This window comes from Podarcis bocagei (assembly GCF_964188305.1).
Source record: "Podarcis bocagei genome assembly, chromosome: 7".
In the NCBI taxonomy this organism is placed as follows: domain Eukaryota; kingdom Metazoa; phylum Chordata; class Lepidosauria; order Squamata; family Lacertidae; genus Podarcis; species Podarcis bocagei.
This window is the reverse complement of record NC_138132.1, coordinates 75,156,231-75,173,162: the sequence shown is the minus strand read 5'-3', so window position 1 is coordinate 75,173,162 and position 16,932 is coordinate 75,156,231. Positions and strand designations below refer to the sequence as shown.

General features: G+C 44.1%; 1 protein-coding gene across 2 annotated transcripts in view; it reads left to right on the top strand.

The window, feature by feature from the left end:
• LOC308590981 (uncharacterized protein) overlaps positions 1 to 16,932 on the top strand; it is a 220,976-nt gene that overhangs the window by 121,635 nt on the left and 82,409 nt on the right. Inside the window, exon 1 of one of the 2 annotated variants that reach the window (XM_081201424.1) lies at positions 10,762 to 10,888. The exons of the other annotated variant lie outside the window; for it this stretch is intronic. Coding sequence (XP_081057550.1) covers positions 10,886 to 10,888 — 3 coding nt within the window. The 5' untranslated portion in view covers positions 10,762 to 10,885. Of the gene's footprint in view, positions 1 to 10,761; positions 10,889 to 16,932 lie in introns of those variants that run through there. 2 annotated transcript variants of the gene reach the window in all.

The window sequence follows — 16,932 nt, the reverse complement described above, 5'->3', positions numbered from 1 at the left end:
ATTGTGCCTAACAAAGAATGGGCTAATGGCCCCATTGATTAATCTCATAGAATCTTAGAGTTGGAAAGGACTCCAAGGGTCATCTAGTCCAACCCCCGGCAGTGCAGGAATCTCAGCTAAAGCATCCATGGCAGATGGCCATCCAGCCTCTGCTTGAAAACCTCCAAGGGAGGAGAGTCCACCACCTCTCGTGGGAGTCTCTTCCACTGCCGAACAGCTCTTATTGCCAGAAAGTTTTTCCGAATGTTTAGCCGGAATCTCCTCTCTTGTAACTTGAAGCCGCCTGTTCCATGTTGTGCATGACCAGAATGTCCAGGGATCCCTTTCACAAACTATGCCCACAAAGCCATGAGGACTACCAGCCTACTTTTAAAGAAATAGTATCTGATTCCCACTCACTCAACTGCACCACAGGGATCTGAATAACTGTTAAATGCCAACTTTGACCAAGGTTTGGGAGTGCTTGGAGCCATGGGTGTTGATACATGATGTTGTTAGCTGCCTGATCCTTTACAGACACTGCAATGCCCAAGGCCCCTCCCTTCCCCTCCTTGACCCTCCCCCTCCCGCCTCTCTTTCCCACTCGCTTCACATGCCAAGACACTACTCACTGCCTTTTTGGCTTCAGGTACTGTAAGGGCAGGTGGGGCCCTGAGCTGAACTTTGCTCCCGTGAAAAGCAAGCAGGAGCTCTGAAATGCCTTAATGCCCCTTTTAAGCCTGCAATGATTTTCACCTCCTTCCATCAGCTATCTCCTGGCCTCAGACGTCTTTCTGCTAAAGAACTTCACCCAGGTAGCACAGCCAGAAAACAGCAACGCTTCCAATTTCTTCTCTGTTTGGAATTCTGAGTTAAACCAGTGGAACCCTCACTGAAATAAGCAAAATGCAGATTCTGCTCAGGGTTTCAGCCAGCCAGTTAGCTGTGCCCTTTTCCAGGTACTCCATTTCATTTGAATCCCACCAAACAAAATTTCCAGTTGGGGTGGGAGTCACATCCCCTTTAGGTTTGTTTCCTTACATTTTCTTTTCTGCTAATGCCTCCCTCTTGTGCGTGGGTGGTGCCATCTTGACTACGAAAGGATCCACTCTCCAGGAATTTGCTCCCGCAAGGTGTACTGGGGGCCACTGACTTGGATGCATTTAAAAGAGGATTGGACACATTCATGGGGGGAAAGGCTATCATTGGGTGCCAGCCATGATGGCTGTGCTTTGTCTCAACAGCTGGAGTCAGAATACATCTGAACACAAGTTGCTGCGAATTGCATCCTGGGAGTGCCCTGTTGCACTCAGGTCCTTCCCATGAAGTTCATCCAGGGAAAGTAACTAGCTTTGCCTCTGCTGCTGTTCAGCCTACTTTGTATTTGTAGGGCTAGGTTGTATGAGTCTGGCAAGGTTGGACTGAATCTTGTCTTAAGGCAGAGCTTCCATGTCCATTTTCCAGGGAAAGTCTCAGATTTACAGAAGCCATCCCAGTTTCTTATTCGATCCCAGAATGTCCCGCTTTTCCTTAGGACATCCTTATTTCCATCGGATAAATGTTGGAGGGTGCGGAGTTATGCAACCCCTAAGCCAATGCTGTAAGTAACTAAACAACCAGGAGACATCTGAAGACAGCCATATATAGGGAAGCTTTTTAATGTTTTTATATATGCTTGAAGTCACCCCAAGTGGCTGGGGCAACCCAGTTAGATGGGTGGGGTATAAATAAATAAAACAATATTATTATGGAATACCATGTCCCTATTTTCATCAGAGAAATGTTGGAGGGTATGTTAAAAGTTTTAGTTCTCTACTTCTAGCCTAGCTTAGGAGACAGGCAGGGATGGAGATGAGGTGAGAGATGGCCTGGCCTGGTGGCACCTTGAACTTCCTGATTTAAGTAATAAAACTGTATTATACTGAGAGTGTTTGTGAATGAACTGACTTATTGACATACAGATCAGAGAAGGGGTGGGGAACCTCCAGCCCAGAGAGGGAGGCTAATGCAACCATCCAAGTCTCTCTATCTGGCACTGGAACTCTCCCCACACCACTTTCACTGTCCCACTTTGTACTTTATCACTTGGCTATTTTGGCCTGGCTGGAATGTGTCCTCAAGTTTTGACAATGCTTCTTGCTTGCTTGGATGGAGAACAGAGAGCGGGTGTGCTGGAGTGTAGAAACTAATCTAGTTTACAAAAAGGTAGCATCTACAAGAAAGGCTCTGCCCGCTTTTACCTCACAGGATGCAGCCCCTGGAAGTTTACCAGAAGGGAATGTGGCCCTCCAATTGAAAAAAGGTTTTGCACTCCTTGGTTCAAGTCTCATTGCAAGGTGGCTGCCATTTTGTTCTGTGGCATTGTGGGTAATATAAAGGGGGGGGGCTCGCAGCCTTCTGTCACGTGGGCCCGAGCCCAAGGATGCCAATTTAGCCTGCTTCCCCCTTGCCAACTCTCGGTATTGCCTAGTCACTTGCTTCTCCCTCTGGGCTCAATCCGCACTATCTCACAGGTGTGGTTGGGAGGCGACTGCTTAATCTTGAAGAGAGCAGTGCACTTCTTCACACACAGTGTAGTTAAACTATGGAACTCATTGCCACAGGAGTCAGTGGTGGCCACTGACTTGGATGACTTTGAAGGCAGATTGGACAAATGCATGGAGAATAAAGCTATCTGTGGCTATTACCCATGATGGCTGTGCTCTGCCTCCACGGTCAGAGACAGTAATGCTTCTGAATACCACTTCCTGGGAATCACAAATTGTGAGATAGTGCTGCTGCGTTCTGGGTCTGCTTGTGGGATTCCACAGAGGCATCTGGGTGGCCTCTGTGAGAACAGGATGCTGGACGAGATAAATCAAACAGGCTCTTCTCATGTATGTTCTTAGTGATAGAAAGAAGGAGCAGAAGCCCAGCAAGCCCCAGATTCAGAATTGGGTCCTCCTCAGGGCTGTGTACCTTCAACAGGTGACTAGGAATGCTGGTACGTCGTTGATGAGTGAAAAGCCCATCAGGAAGGAGATAGACTGAAATTGCAGAGTTTTGAGAAACTAAAAAATAAAGTGTGAGATTGGCTTCATTATTATCAGATAATGGAGGCATATAATTCGGACAAGAAAATTGGTTTCCAGGTGGAAAAATCAAAATTAGAAACAGAACTGTTAGAACCCAAAACTAAGATTTTGTCAAGGATGTACAATCTGCTGTTGAAATGGAATACTCAGGATGAAACGGTGAAATCTGCTATGATTAAATGGGCACAAGATGTTGGACATAATATAATGATGGCTGACTGGGAACAGTTATGGACCACAGGTATGAAGTTTACGGCATGTAATGCCTTAAGAGAGAATATTATGAAAATGATATACAGGTGGTACATGACACCAGTCAAGCTTGCAAAAATCTATCATTTGCCCGATAACAAATGTTGGAAATGTAAAGAAACTGAAGGTACATTCTTTCACCTTTGGTGGACGTGCCCAAGGATTAAGGCTTTCTGGGAGATGATTTATAATGAATTGAAAAAAGTATTTAAATATACTTTCTTGAAGAAACCAGAGGCCTTTCTCCTGGGCATAGTCGGCCAATTGGTGCCAAAGAAGGATAGAACTTTTTTTATGTATGCTACAACAGCAGCAAGAATACTTATTGCAAAGTATTGGAAGACACAAGATTTACCCACTCTGGAAGAATGGCAGATGAAGGTGATTGACTATATGGAACTGGCGGAAATGACTGGCAGAATCCGAGACCAGGGAGAAGAGTCGGTGGAAGAAGATTGGAAGAAATTTAAAGACTATTTACAGAAATGTTGTAAAATTAATGAATGTTAGAATGATGTTGGATAGAAACTAAGTGGTTTTTAGCTGCAATACTATAAGGAAATATGAAAAATGGATCACGAATAGGTAAAGATTTAATATTACAATATTTTAAGATTAAAGATTAGGATAAACAAAGAGGGGAAGGATTTGCTGAACCAACAAATTGAATTGGAATACAAAAAAGGGAGGCGTGAGGAGGTCCGGGAAACAAGCTAATGAAAAATAAGTAATGGAAAGATTGAGTTGTTTTTAATTATTTTTATTTTGTATTTTTCTTTTTTCTATTTTTCTTTTGTAATATTTTGAAAATCTTAATAAATATATTATATAAAAAAAGAAAAGCCCATCAGGGCAAGCCCCTGCCCCGCTCCTTTGGGTGATGCCCAAGATCTGCCACTGCATGCACAACGAGGCGTGGCTTTCAGCAACACAGCAGCCTTGTCAGGAGGTGAGATCTGCAGAGGTCACTGAGCCCCAAGGTTGTTCTCATCAGACAAAAGCAAAGGTGTTTACTGCTGTCATTACTACAAGGGACCGAAGGGAACTTCAAAGGGGCTCGTGCAAGAAGAAAGGGGGGGGGATCAGATCATCATGATAAACACAGTGACACATTTCATCCAACGTTAAAAATGCTGTATGTTGTTGTTGTGAAACATACTCTGGAACCTGTCAGCTGTTTGAAGTTCCTGTCTTCTTCTTTTTTGCTCCACAATATTTTATTTATTTTAATTTCTAGCTCATCCCCTCAAAGACACTGTTGGCTAGTAAGCAGTTCATGGCTTAGTGGTGGCTTGAGGAACCAGGTGCCCTCTAGCTGCTGTAGGACTCCAACTCCCATCAGCCCCTGCCAGAGTGGCCAATTGGCAAGGATGTTGGGAGTTGTAGCCCTGTGATGTCTGGAGGGCCGACAGCTTCGCTATCCCTTGGAGTAGTGTCCCTATTCAGTAAAATGTTTTAAATTGGGGCAAAGCTAGAAGCAACACAGAAATTGGCTTTCTTCCCTCAACCTTCTTCAATTTTGTCCCGCCTTCAAGCGATCCCAAAGCGAAAACCCTGAAATGTCAAGGCCAGACCTTGAGACCCACCAACTTGATGCTGCCAGTGCCAGATTAAACCCTGCAGAAGCCCTAAGGCTGTCGAACTTGCAAATTATCTCGAAGCTTCTTCTTGGCTTGATTGTAATTTTATTTCAATATCAAATCAATATTATTTCGATTCATTGTCAAAGGGCCTCTAAAAGGCATGGGGCCCATAGGCCGGTGCCTGCTCTGCCTCTTTGGTAATCCAGCACTGCTTGCTGCGTTCTTTCCCTAAGAATCTCCACAGCTCAACATTGTCCTCTGAGTTCTCCTGCAGAAGACAAATTGCTCCATTCAGCATGCAAAAGCTTTCAAACTCTCAGTGCCTGCGTTCAATTTGCTGGGCTGCGTCTTCTGGGGATTTTCCAGGTGCTTCTTCTAATTAGCATGATAATTGGTCATTTCATTAAACAACATCATCCATGAGAAGCTAGGGACCGAACTCCCTTAAAAACAAGGAGAAAGGAGAAAACCTGCAAGGTTGCATTTCACCCCTTTATTTTTTATTCATTTGAGCAGAGTATATTGTAGTTACGGATGGGCAAATCTGTCAATTTCAGTTCCTCCCCATTTTTCAAGTCTTAAGCTCCATTCTCCCCATTTCCACACCAGTTTGTGATTTCTTTATTATTATAAAAAGTCTTCGTGAAAATTCACCAACATTTTAGTGCAAATTCTCCTAACCTACACATCTTTGTATGCAGTTTTGCTTCATACAGACATTTTTACAAAGCAAGTTACCCAAACATAACACACTTTGTACATCATGTACACAAATGTATGCATTTTATGCATACTTTATGCATCTTTGTACGCACTACTTTGTGAGAGAACTTGCACTGCAAAATTCGGATAAGTTCTGCTTCAGAAAGTTCAAATCATGTAGATTCGCCTTTAAACATGAATCTAATAGAGTTCACTTCCTGAATCGTAGCATTAAATGTACAGGAAAGCTGAAGAAACAGTTTGAAATCCACCATCCTATTCCCCACTAGGAATAGATCAATCTGTCAATTTCAATTTCTTTCAGTTTCTCATTCCCCGCCCCCAACCTGAAGTTCAGCTCACCCCATTTCAGTTTGTGATCATTATTTTTTTACAACGTCCTCATGAAAATTTGTTGTTGTTTTTTTAAAAGGCTATTTGCCCTATATACATATATTTTGCAAACTATTTTCCCTAACCCCATGTATTTTTGAAAGTTATCTTCACTAATATTTTGCCTTTGTGCACACTTTTTGCTAATAAAATAAGGCCATAGCTTTCATTGATGACACACATCCCGCCCCCATAGATTAGAATTCACTCATACACAAAAAAAGATTGATTCTTAAAAGGTCTGAGGAGTCTGAGGCAGTTCACCTCTGTGTCTCTGCATGAGTCCCTGTTCTGAGCACAGCTCCTGATTTCAATGTACTGAGACCAGAACTGCAACTCATGTAGGGACATACTATGCATCCCCCTCTAAGGTTTGCTCTGCTTCTGTACTGGGAGTAACCGGATCAGGCTTGATTCAGAGATGGGGCAGACTAACTCACCCTGATGGAGACTAAATGGAAGGAAACACATTGAGGGCAGTAGATCAGACAGAGACAGAACAGGCACACTTTTCTGTAGATGAGCCATAGTTGAGTGGTAGAGCACTGCTACAGAACCCCGAGTGTGTCTCAGAAGATTTGGGCATGCTCAATTCATGTAGACTCCTCCCCCTCCAGTGTGCATTAGCATTAGGAAGGACCCTAGATCTGTGAACAGATCACAGGCTTTGACCCTCCGGGTGGATACTTTGCAATCACGACATTCATTAAGTTCTCACAGTGTAGCCACATGCCCCATTACATAGTTAGGGGCCAATGCAACACTATAATCAGGTATGATCTGTAGCACTCAAGGAAGTGTTTGAGGGGCTCCTCCAGAGGCACTATGCCTCTGAATACCAGTTCCTGTGAATCACAGGTGGGAGGAGTGCTGTTCTCCTCAGGTCTTTCTTTCGGACTTCATCAAGCTGCAAAAATAGGATGTTGGACTGGATGAGCCATTGGCATGATCCAGCAGGCATATCTTATTTCCTTAAGCCCTTTCTATTGTACAATTATGGGCCTGTATTGAATGCTAATCCTGCTCAGAGCAGGCCCGTTGTTGTTGTTGTATTCTGCCTTTCCCCCAGAATGCAATTCAAGGCGGCTTGCACAAAACGACACTGATAAAAATATTGGAGGTGAATTTTTCAACAGTGGGGGGCATATTTTCGTCTGAAAAAGGACTGCTGGGCACAACCATTGGCGCTATCCACTATCACTTGGATGTACAGGAAAAGGGCAAAGTTATGATCCCACTCCCCTCTGCTCCAGCAGAAAAGATGCTTTGGTAGAATCTTGGGCTTTTTTTCAGCTGGAACTCGACGGATCTCAGTTCTGGCCCCTCTCATGTAGGCACTATTACTATTACAGTGGTACCTCGGGTTACATATGCTTCAGGTTACATACACTTCAGGTTACAGACTCCGCTAACCCAGAAATAGTACCTCGGGTTAAGAACTTTGCTTCAGGATGAGAACAGAAATCGTGCTCCGGCGGCGAAGCCGCAGCAGGAGGCCCCATTAGCTAAAGTGGTGCTTCAGGTTAGGAACAGTTTCAGGTTAAGAACGGACCTCCAGAACGAATTAAGTACTTAACTCGAGGTACCACTGTATAAGAGAACAAGGGAGATGTTAATAGTGAGTTCTGGCACCTATTTTTCTAGAAAAATAGCATTGGTGTCTTAAGCCTTCACGTTTCTCTCGCAAGGCCTTCCTTGCTGTGCACGCTGCAGGAGAGAAGGGGTTAAAGAGCCCTTTCTTGCCAGGAGACAATATCCAGGTGACGACATAGGACATGGGGTTCTGCCAGCACCTCCCTTGCTGTTCAGGTTGTAGAAGTTGGCCTTAAAGAACCCATTTACTTTGGGCAAAAAGTGATTTTACGTGTGTTTTTTTAAATACAATAGAAATCAACAGCCCTTTGCCTATGTCTCAGAGCATCCCAGGTTTCAAAATAGGCCAAAGGACTCTGTCTTGCTGTTCACACTGCAGGAGAAGAACTTAAGAAACCCATTGCTTCTCCCAGTTTGGGAGAAACTGGCTGAGAGAAACTGGATAATAGTGTTTATCACCTTTGGGTTTAGGAGTTATGTTGTTGGCTAGATGGGGGTTGGGGTGTTGGATTTGCATTGAGGGTTGGATTTGCCTACAGTGGGGGCTTGTGCCTATTGAGATTGGTAGGGCAGGAACCCAAATGCAAGCAAAGCCAGAGCAAATGATAGAGGCAGAGATGATGACATGTGGAGTCAACTAATTATAATCTTGCTCCCATGCTCCTCCTGGATGAGTTCTACAAGGGCAAAACTGAGACTAAGGAGAAGGAAGATTACAACCAAGACCTCCCCCTGTACTTGTTGTTAAATAGGAAGGCAGGAAGGATGGGCTGGCTGAGGGCAGGCTAAGGTTGGTGGGGCAGTGCCCCATTGGCATGAAGACACACACCTCCAGTTGCCCAACCCTATTATATTGTAGAGAACCGCCTCTTCCTTGTGACACTTGGGAAATTCTCTCAGTGCCTACCCCCAGTTCCCAAATTTCTGTAGGTTCTTGTCAAGAGTACTAGATGGGAGGGGATCTTGACTCACCCAACAAGGCATTCCTTCAGCTCTTAAGCAAGGGCATATATCCAGAATAACTTCACATATTTTAGTTTGGACAGCCCATAGCTCAGTAGTAGAGCACATCGCTTTGCGTATAGAAGGATCCAGATTCAATCCTCAGCATCTCCATTAGGGCTAGGAAGAGACCTCTGGCTGAAGCCCTAGTAAGCGTCCAGGACCAGCCCAAGAGATCTTGCTGCCTGAGGCAAAGGACAAAAATGGTGCCTCCCTCCTCATTGGATGTACAGAACCCAGATTGGACTGGTAGATTAATCCAACGTCAACGCTGGTGATGTACAGACTCTCATTTTGTATATTTCCATAGGGATTCTAATGACTGTCAGTAGCGAACAGGAACCTTTTGCCACCCTTTGGGCCATACATCCATATTTTTCTGGACATTACTGGGAATTCAAAGGTGGACATCTGGGGGGATTTTCCGAAAGACAGCGCTTTGTCCTGGATCTTAGGCAAGTCAATCAAAAATTTGTGTTTTTGTAAAAAGAAAGCTCAACAACGTCAGGGTTTTTCTTGTAAAAGCTCAGCGACTTTTGGAGTGTCTTGGTTTTTACTTTTTGAAATATTGCAACCCTAGGGACGTTCTTTTCTGGGGGCCATATGCCAGGGGTGGGCAGAGCCCGAGGCAAAAGCGGGCAAAGGCACAAATGTAAATGTTTAGCTTCGTACAGTTGGCTCGTTTCTACACACACTCACACACTTCTCTCCATCCTGGCAACCATGAGGCATGATAAGAATTTAAGGACACATTCCAGCCAGGATCCGTGGGCCAAGTGGAGAGGCCTGGAGGGCCACATCTAGCCTCTGGGCCTGAGGTTCCCCATTTCTGATGCAGGGTGGAGTTAATCAACCCACATCTGCAAGAAACCTGCAACCTTGGATGACTCTGACTGAACGCTACAGAAAGTGACTTCCTTATTTGAAACCTTCCCCTCCTTCCCTGGCTTATGGCAGTCGTGGCAGCTTGGAGGGGGAGACTAACTGAACTTCTTTTGCCAGAAGGTTATACACCCTGCTGGTGGCGGGGACCCCTTTCCAACCAGTTAGCCTACATTTCTTAAATAAAACAACAGATATGAAGGTTGAGAGAAAATGGGAGCAATGGGCCGTGCTAGGTTGGTAGGTAGGTAGATAGATACAGTATGCATATGTCACACATAAACTTAACTTCCTCTCCCCCCCCCCCCCGATATTCAAAAAGATCCTTTGGAGGTGGGGAGGCTCCGAAAGCCTATTGTGTGGGGTCCGTGGCTACATCACGCCTGACGGTTCCCCGCCTGGCCTATCCCAAGATGGCAGGACACACCTGTTCATGGCTAGAGGCAAGGAGATTGGTTGGGAGCAAAGAATGCACCTGCTCAGGGAGGGGCCGAGGAAGTACATGTAAGCTGAGCCGTTAGACATTCTCCGTCTCTCCTGTATTCCAGCTTAAACAAGTAAGATGCTTGAGGCTTCCATGATGGCCGGGCAACGTCGCGGCTCCCCCCTCCTTTAAAAAAACCTTTAATTTTATTTTAAGGATTTTCTTTTCTTTTTGGTAGCGTAGATATAGCAAAGCTGTTCTGATTCCTTGTGTGCTTTCTGCACACACACCCCGAAATCCCAGCCGTGTCTACGTCCTGCGAAACTCCTTGCCGAGAAATCCCGAGAAATTGCTGAGACGTGGGAAGACCCGACCCTCCAAAGTCACTCACAAGAGGCCTGCTGCGACTTGCTTTTTCAATGCATGTATTTATTGATTTACGATCCTTGGCGGTTTTGGGTTGGGAAAAGGTTACCTGGCACCTTGCGCCAAAGTCGTTGTAATGGCTTCGCGGTCCTCGTGTGCTGTAGGTTGAAAGATTCCCGCCGTGGATGTGCACTAAACGGGAGTTTAATGGTGGTGACTGAGCCGCAGTTAAGTCGTCTTGCTTAGGTGTGCTTCCCTCCCACCCCCTTCTATCTTTTGTCTCTTTTCTTTCTCCAGGTAGACTGAAGGAAGTTTTGTTTAAAAAAAAAGAAAGAAGAAGTATCAGGTTTTGTCTGCTTTGAGATGGAAGGTGAGGGGGGGGTGGGGATGGCTGAAACCTCGCAAATCCAAACGTTCACCTTACAACTGGCCAAACCAGTTGGGGCAGGTAGCAGCAAAGTTGCAAGGCATTCAATAGGAGGCAGCCAATGGGGGGGAACCTTAGTCTCTCGTGCCCTGATCTTGACAAAGGAGGCAGATTTGGGATCGGTGGTGATGACTGAATCACAGCAGTTAGGCGAGGGGGGTGGAAAGCACTCAGTTGACCAAGAGATGAAGAGCGATCCAAGCAGCCCATGGTTTGTATCTCTCACTGAATCCTAAATGTCTTTTCCCTCCTTGTTGGCGAGCTGTGCCTTGCTTAATTCTTTCCCATCTTTATCCCTTCCCCACTGCTAAAAGAGAAATAAATGGTTGTGACCCTGTTTAACAAGGACAGGGGGCAGTTTAAGCGCAGGGGGGTAACAGATATTTAAAAGCACATACATTGGAAAGCAGTAATTTCTGTTCTCAATGCTAAAATGGGAAATAATAGTGTGATGTGTAAGTGGTAAAGGGGATGGGATTTGATTCTTGGATTACGGTTTTGGCAATTAACTAGAGGATGCAGAGATCTTGATTCTGTCCAGAGTGTTTGCAGTTTGGCTTAAAGGAGCCATTTTGAGTTGGTCTCCTCGTTCTTTCCTCTCCACTGCCTCCTATAACCGCTGCAGGTCTATCCGTGTGTTATAAGAGAGCCTCTTTGCTTCCTCATAATCTTTCTTCCAGTTCTCTCACCACTGCTCCGCTTCCATGCCTAACCTGTCTCTACTTGCTGCTTTGAGTTGGGCACTGAGAAAGAAAGAGACACTAGATTCTCTTTCGGAGGGGGAATAACTCCTCACATCTGACGCCTTCTGTGCCAGTCAGTGTGGAGGGATGTTGAGTGGATCAAAATGGTTTGCGCAGGAGGAAAATGATTGAAAGAATGGCTTTCAAAGAAAAGAAACCCTTGACTTTTTGTCAACTTTTCCTTTGGCCTGTTGGGCTGCTGATGCTTGGGTGTGTGTGTGTGTGTGTGTGTGTGTGTGTGTGCGCGTGCGCTGTTGACACAGTAAACTGGGTGAGAGTTTTAAGACGTGTATGTGTGTGTGTGTTGTAAGCACGCAGAAATGGTTCTCGTCATCCGTTGTTGGCTCCAAAAGCAGGAAAAGGCAGTTGGGCGTTGTGGACTTTAGGGGAGTTGACGCAGAGCGCTCTGTTCGGCTTTCACTTCTTGGAAAAGGTTCTGGAAGGTTCCTCTGTGTCCGCCTTCACCAACTCGGTGCCCTCCAGAAGTTTGGGAATCCAAAACATCTGGAGGGCACTGGGTTGGCAAAGGCTGCTTTGTGTGTTCTTCCAAAGTGTGGGGGGGATGGGCACATAAGACAAGAAATGGTTTTGATTTGCTTGGTTTTCTTTGCTTTTTTCCCTTTTTCCTTTTTCGAAAGGTCTCCTGAAACCAATCTTGATTTCAATACTATCCAATCTCATTACATTTCAACACAGAAGCCAGGAGAAAATGATTACAGAAAAAGAAGGGATCTGTCAGCAGGGCTAACTTCTTTTATATTTACCTCCATCAAAGCCCGTTAATTAGATTTCATCCCTCTCCACATAGCCCTTCTCCAATATAAACCTGCTTCTAAAGCTGCAGTTCTTCAGACAGTTACTAGGGAGTAAGTCTAGGGATTTACTAGGGATTTACTCCTGAGTAAGGAAGCTTAGACTTGTACCGCATGGCTAGTGCCGATATTTAATGGGGCCATTATCCTGTTGTGCCTGCATAAGCCTTACAAAGTTTATAGGATTGCTCCAGGCTGATATCTCACTGAACTCAAGGTCAAAACTCCTACCTGGGTTTGAATGGGTAATAATAATACTTAGCAGGAATGTAGCATTCTTGAACGTTTCAGGCGTTCCACACTTATATGATCTTGTTGCCTTCCTTACGACCGTAGTATTATCATTTCCATATTGCAAAAGCGGGGTGTGGGGGCATGAGTCTGAGGATGCAATCTTATTCAGGGCACCTTTCAGATGAGAATGCAGGATAAGGCATTTGCTAAAATCAATTTGCAAAAACAAATTTGGTGGGGTTTTTCTTTTTCCCCCTTTTTTATTTTTTGTAAAGGCCCTCTTGTGAACTCGTGGCAAAGGTGAGATTACCGGATTTGTTGCGTTCAGGGGCTTTCCATATATTTCCCGCTCTTCCAGATATTTTTGAATTATCAGAAAGGCAACCAGCACAAGCTGTTTGTGCTGTATCAAAAGAGCTCTTGTCTGAAATATGGGGAACTTGTGACACATCGGTGCTCCCTCAAATAGGCTTATGGCACACTCCTGCCCAAGTCTTTTCAGAAACAAGTCCCGCCGGTTTCAATGATTATTTCTCCCAGATAAGTGGATATAGGATTGCAGTCTTTAGAGAGCTATTAATTTGAAAACGAAATGTGGGTCTTAATGTGTACACTAAGGTATGATGGACAGTTTTTGAATGAACAACTCTGCAGTCCTCTAAACTGGTAGATAGTTCAGAAATGGCTGTTTCCCCCATGTCTGCAACTCTAAAATTCTGTAGTATCTCACATTCAAATTTTAAACCCTATCAATAAGATCCTACACCTTAATAGTGCCTTCAACGTGAACGGTATTACCTTTGAAGAAGTACTCACTTAAATTATAGCATGGGCACCTGATCCCAACCATATTTACTTTGGAGTAAGTTCCATCCCCCCCCCCAGTGGGAAATAGTATCTTTAGGACTTCCATCCTAGAGCAATGTTTCATGAAAATCCATGACACTCCCAAGAAAACCTTTTTGAGGTGAAAATCAGGTTAGGGTGCTAAATGTAGGTTGCTTAATTTTGTGGATTCAATTACTCAGTAGTACAGTAAGTTCCACTAAGTGTAATATGACCTGAACGCCAACAAAGAGCACATAGTATTTTTTTTCCCCAAAACAGTTTGGAATTTTAACTGCAACCTTGGAAGTAAGTTCTGTTGACATCAGTGGCGCTTATTCTCAAATAGGTGTGCTGAGGACTGCACCTTTAAAATCACTATTACTATTATTATTATTTTAAAAAAAGAAAAGCAACAGCAGCAGCTATTGAGCTCATCTAAATGTTGATGAATGACACCAATCTTTATGTATTGGTAGTCTATCAGCAGATATCCAAATATCAAAAGATTGCTTTCTACAATCCCCTCTAACTATAAATACAACTATTCATTTAAAACTGCAGTCTTGTACTCACTAACTTGTTGAACCCAGGGTTTCTTATTTTGAAAATAATCTATGCACATGTTTGTGCCACGAGTTTCCATTTTTATATACTTTTAACTTCCCCTTTCAACCATAGCTGAGCTGAAATTTCTCAGAAAATAATTTGCTGGTACATATTATTTATTATTATTATTTTTCACATTCCTCCTGAACTGTTGGAGAATTTCAGTCCTCCCCTGGAGAAAATTCAGTTAAATGCACCCCTGACCAGTTTCACCATCTGCATGGATCCAGTTTTAATATTCTTTGATATTATTTTAATATCATGGAATGAAGCAATGGGCTCGAACCTTTTCCCCTTCCAATCCTCCTTTCTCTGCCCACAACTTCCCCATCCACCAATATGAACTAACAGCAGAGTTTTCCTTCAGTTTTGTCTAGCATGAAATGAGCTGAAATTTCTCACAAGAGAATTTTCTGAGGGGGGAAGAACCTTGTCTCACCTGCTCCCATAAGGAAACCTGTTGAAATCCACAGCAAATAGCTTTGAGAAATTTGGAGTGCCCATTTTGCGCAACAAAAAATTCAATCTGCTGGACTAAAACTAGGAATAAAACTAAGTGTGTATGTCAATGCCTGACTGGGTAGTATAACATAATCATTCCCCCTTGAGTTCTGACTGTAATCTGATTTAACAATGGATAGACTTTCATAGATATCGAGGTCCCCTGTAGCATGTGCGCACACACACATATATAGGCTATTGTACTAGGGAATCCCGCAATACTTACTGAAAATAATATTGATCCAGGCTTAAAACTGAACAAGGTTTAAACTCCAAATACAGCCTTGCTGGTGCCTGTTTCTGCTCACGCAGTGCAATCTTAGTCATGTTTACTTGGAAGTAAGCGGCACTGTGTTTAACACAGCATTTTCCAGTATGTATAGTAAGCCTGCAGCCTTAAGAGAAGTTTTGATGTGAACAGTTGAAACACCCTGCATTTATACAGCTTGCCCTGAGCAAGTGATGACAGAAAAATTGAAACTGGCAAAACAAATAATATAATGACAATAAATCTTTGCTGAAATTGGAAGACGTAAATAAAATAAGAACAAGGATGAGGTTGCTGGGCGTCCCCCTCTCCCACCTTAATAGAAGAATCTAAATTGTAAATTCAAATATGCTTAATTATCTCATGCTGCGTTCTGACAAAGTGTTTGCAAATTGCTTTTGGTAACAATATCGTTTTCCCAGAAGCTGGTAAATGTTTGTTTTGATGGTTCTCTGAGGAGCTCTTAGGATTTCTTTAGAGGATGCATTGGGTACTTTCACCCCACCCCCCTCTCTCTGCTGAATCTTCACAAACGAATTTGGGGCTTCCACACATCCCCTTTACCAAAATCTCCTGAAACAAAAGGTCAAGGGTATGTGATCTCTGGCTGCCTGTCTCATCGGGAACCCTGTAACACATTTGATTTTCTTTTTTCTTTTAATGCAAATGGGAAAGCAATCACATGTCAATTTAAGAGCTTTCTTCCGTGTGGTGTGTTTTTGCAAGAGCGGCTAATTGGAGGTTTTGGAATGTGTTTATCGAGAGGTGAAAGACGCAAGGCATCCTTGTCTATAACAGGGGCCATCTGAATCCAAACGCCTTGCTAGCTAAACAGATTGTTACAGCACAGTGCTGTACATGTCCACCCGGAAGTATGTCCCAATGAATCTCAATGGGGCTTACTCCCCGGGTAGGTGAGTACAGAACTACAACTTTAAAGGAACTGAGAACTAATCCCATGGAACTCAGTGGAGCTTACTTTTGTGTAGACATGCATAGGCTTGCTCCCTTAAGACACGCAGAAAGAGACTTAATTCCAAAATTACCCTGAGATGCATGTTTTGATTAGAGTTCAGGGTTTACTTGGTTCCCCCTTCTTCCTCTGCCTCCTAAAAATAATGATGGTGTTGGGAACAAATTAAAATAAATTCAAAGCAAGAATGCTATCACTGAAGTGTAGAGAAGCCACAGAAACATCCCTTTGCTCCTTCTTGAACTCGGAAAGGGCTGAACAGGCCAGCCTGTCCCTTTGGACTCCAGGTATGGCTTATCTGATGGGGATCTGAGATAAGGGCTCGGCTTTTCTTCTGTGTTTGTTCTTTGTTCCTTTCAGAGTCCCTGGCTATTGATTAAGGCTCAGGCGGGCAGGTTAACTAACAAGTTAGAAGTGCGGGGATCCCCCTCCCCTCCCGTTTTTCTTTCCTCTCAACTCACATTCCTCTCTGGACCTTGAGCAACCTGGTGCAGTATGAACCACAGGCCCCACCTTTCCCATTTGGAGGAGAAATTATACCTGGCTGTTCGAAAAGCGCTGCTCAAAACTTGGCCTTTCTGTACTACAGAAAGGAAGGGAGGAATAAAGACCAGCGGGGAGGATGGCATGAGGGCAGATATAAGAACGGGATCCCAGATAGAGAAAGTAGTAGCTTTTTATTTTCTTAAAGTTCTTTGTTTCCTCCCCCCTCTTTCCCCCACACCTTTCCTGCCACCCCTCTCCTTTTGGGCCCTGGTCATCATGGTGATGATTAACTAAATGAGGTCTGTAACCCAGGTAACAAATAGGTTGGTTTTATGTTTCATGGGTACCCAACAGCTGGAAATAGTGTGCTTGCTGAGGGCTTAAAAACGGAGAGCTTTTTTCGTTTTATGATTTATTTATTTTTTAAAAAATGATGACCTTATTTTCTTTGATCTTGTGCCATGGTAAGGTTACAGCCCTCACCTTCTTGCTGTCCTCTTTCCTCCCTTCCCTCTCCTTCCGTGTCCTGAGTGGATAGACCAACCTTAAGCCTTCACACCTTACTGCAGGTGCCAGCAGGTGGAGGGGAGGAACTTCCCCCTCAAGGCCTATCCTTGCTTCGCCCACCTCTTAGTGTTTTATGACAATGACCAGAGAGAGAGAGAGAGAGAGAGAGAGAGAGAGAGAGAGAGAGAGAACACCTCTTGAATTGAAACTGCTTCCACTATCATCCTATCCCCTGCCTCACTTAGCACACGGTATCTATATGCCTTTTATTGCTTATGGCCATGTTGGCAGTTAAGG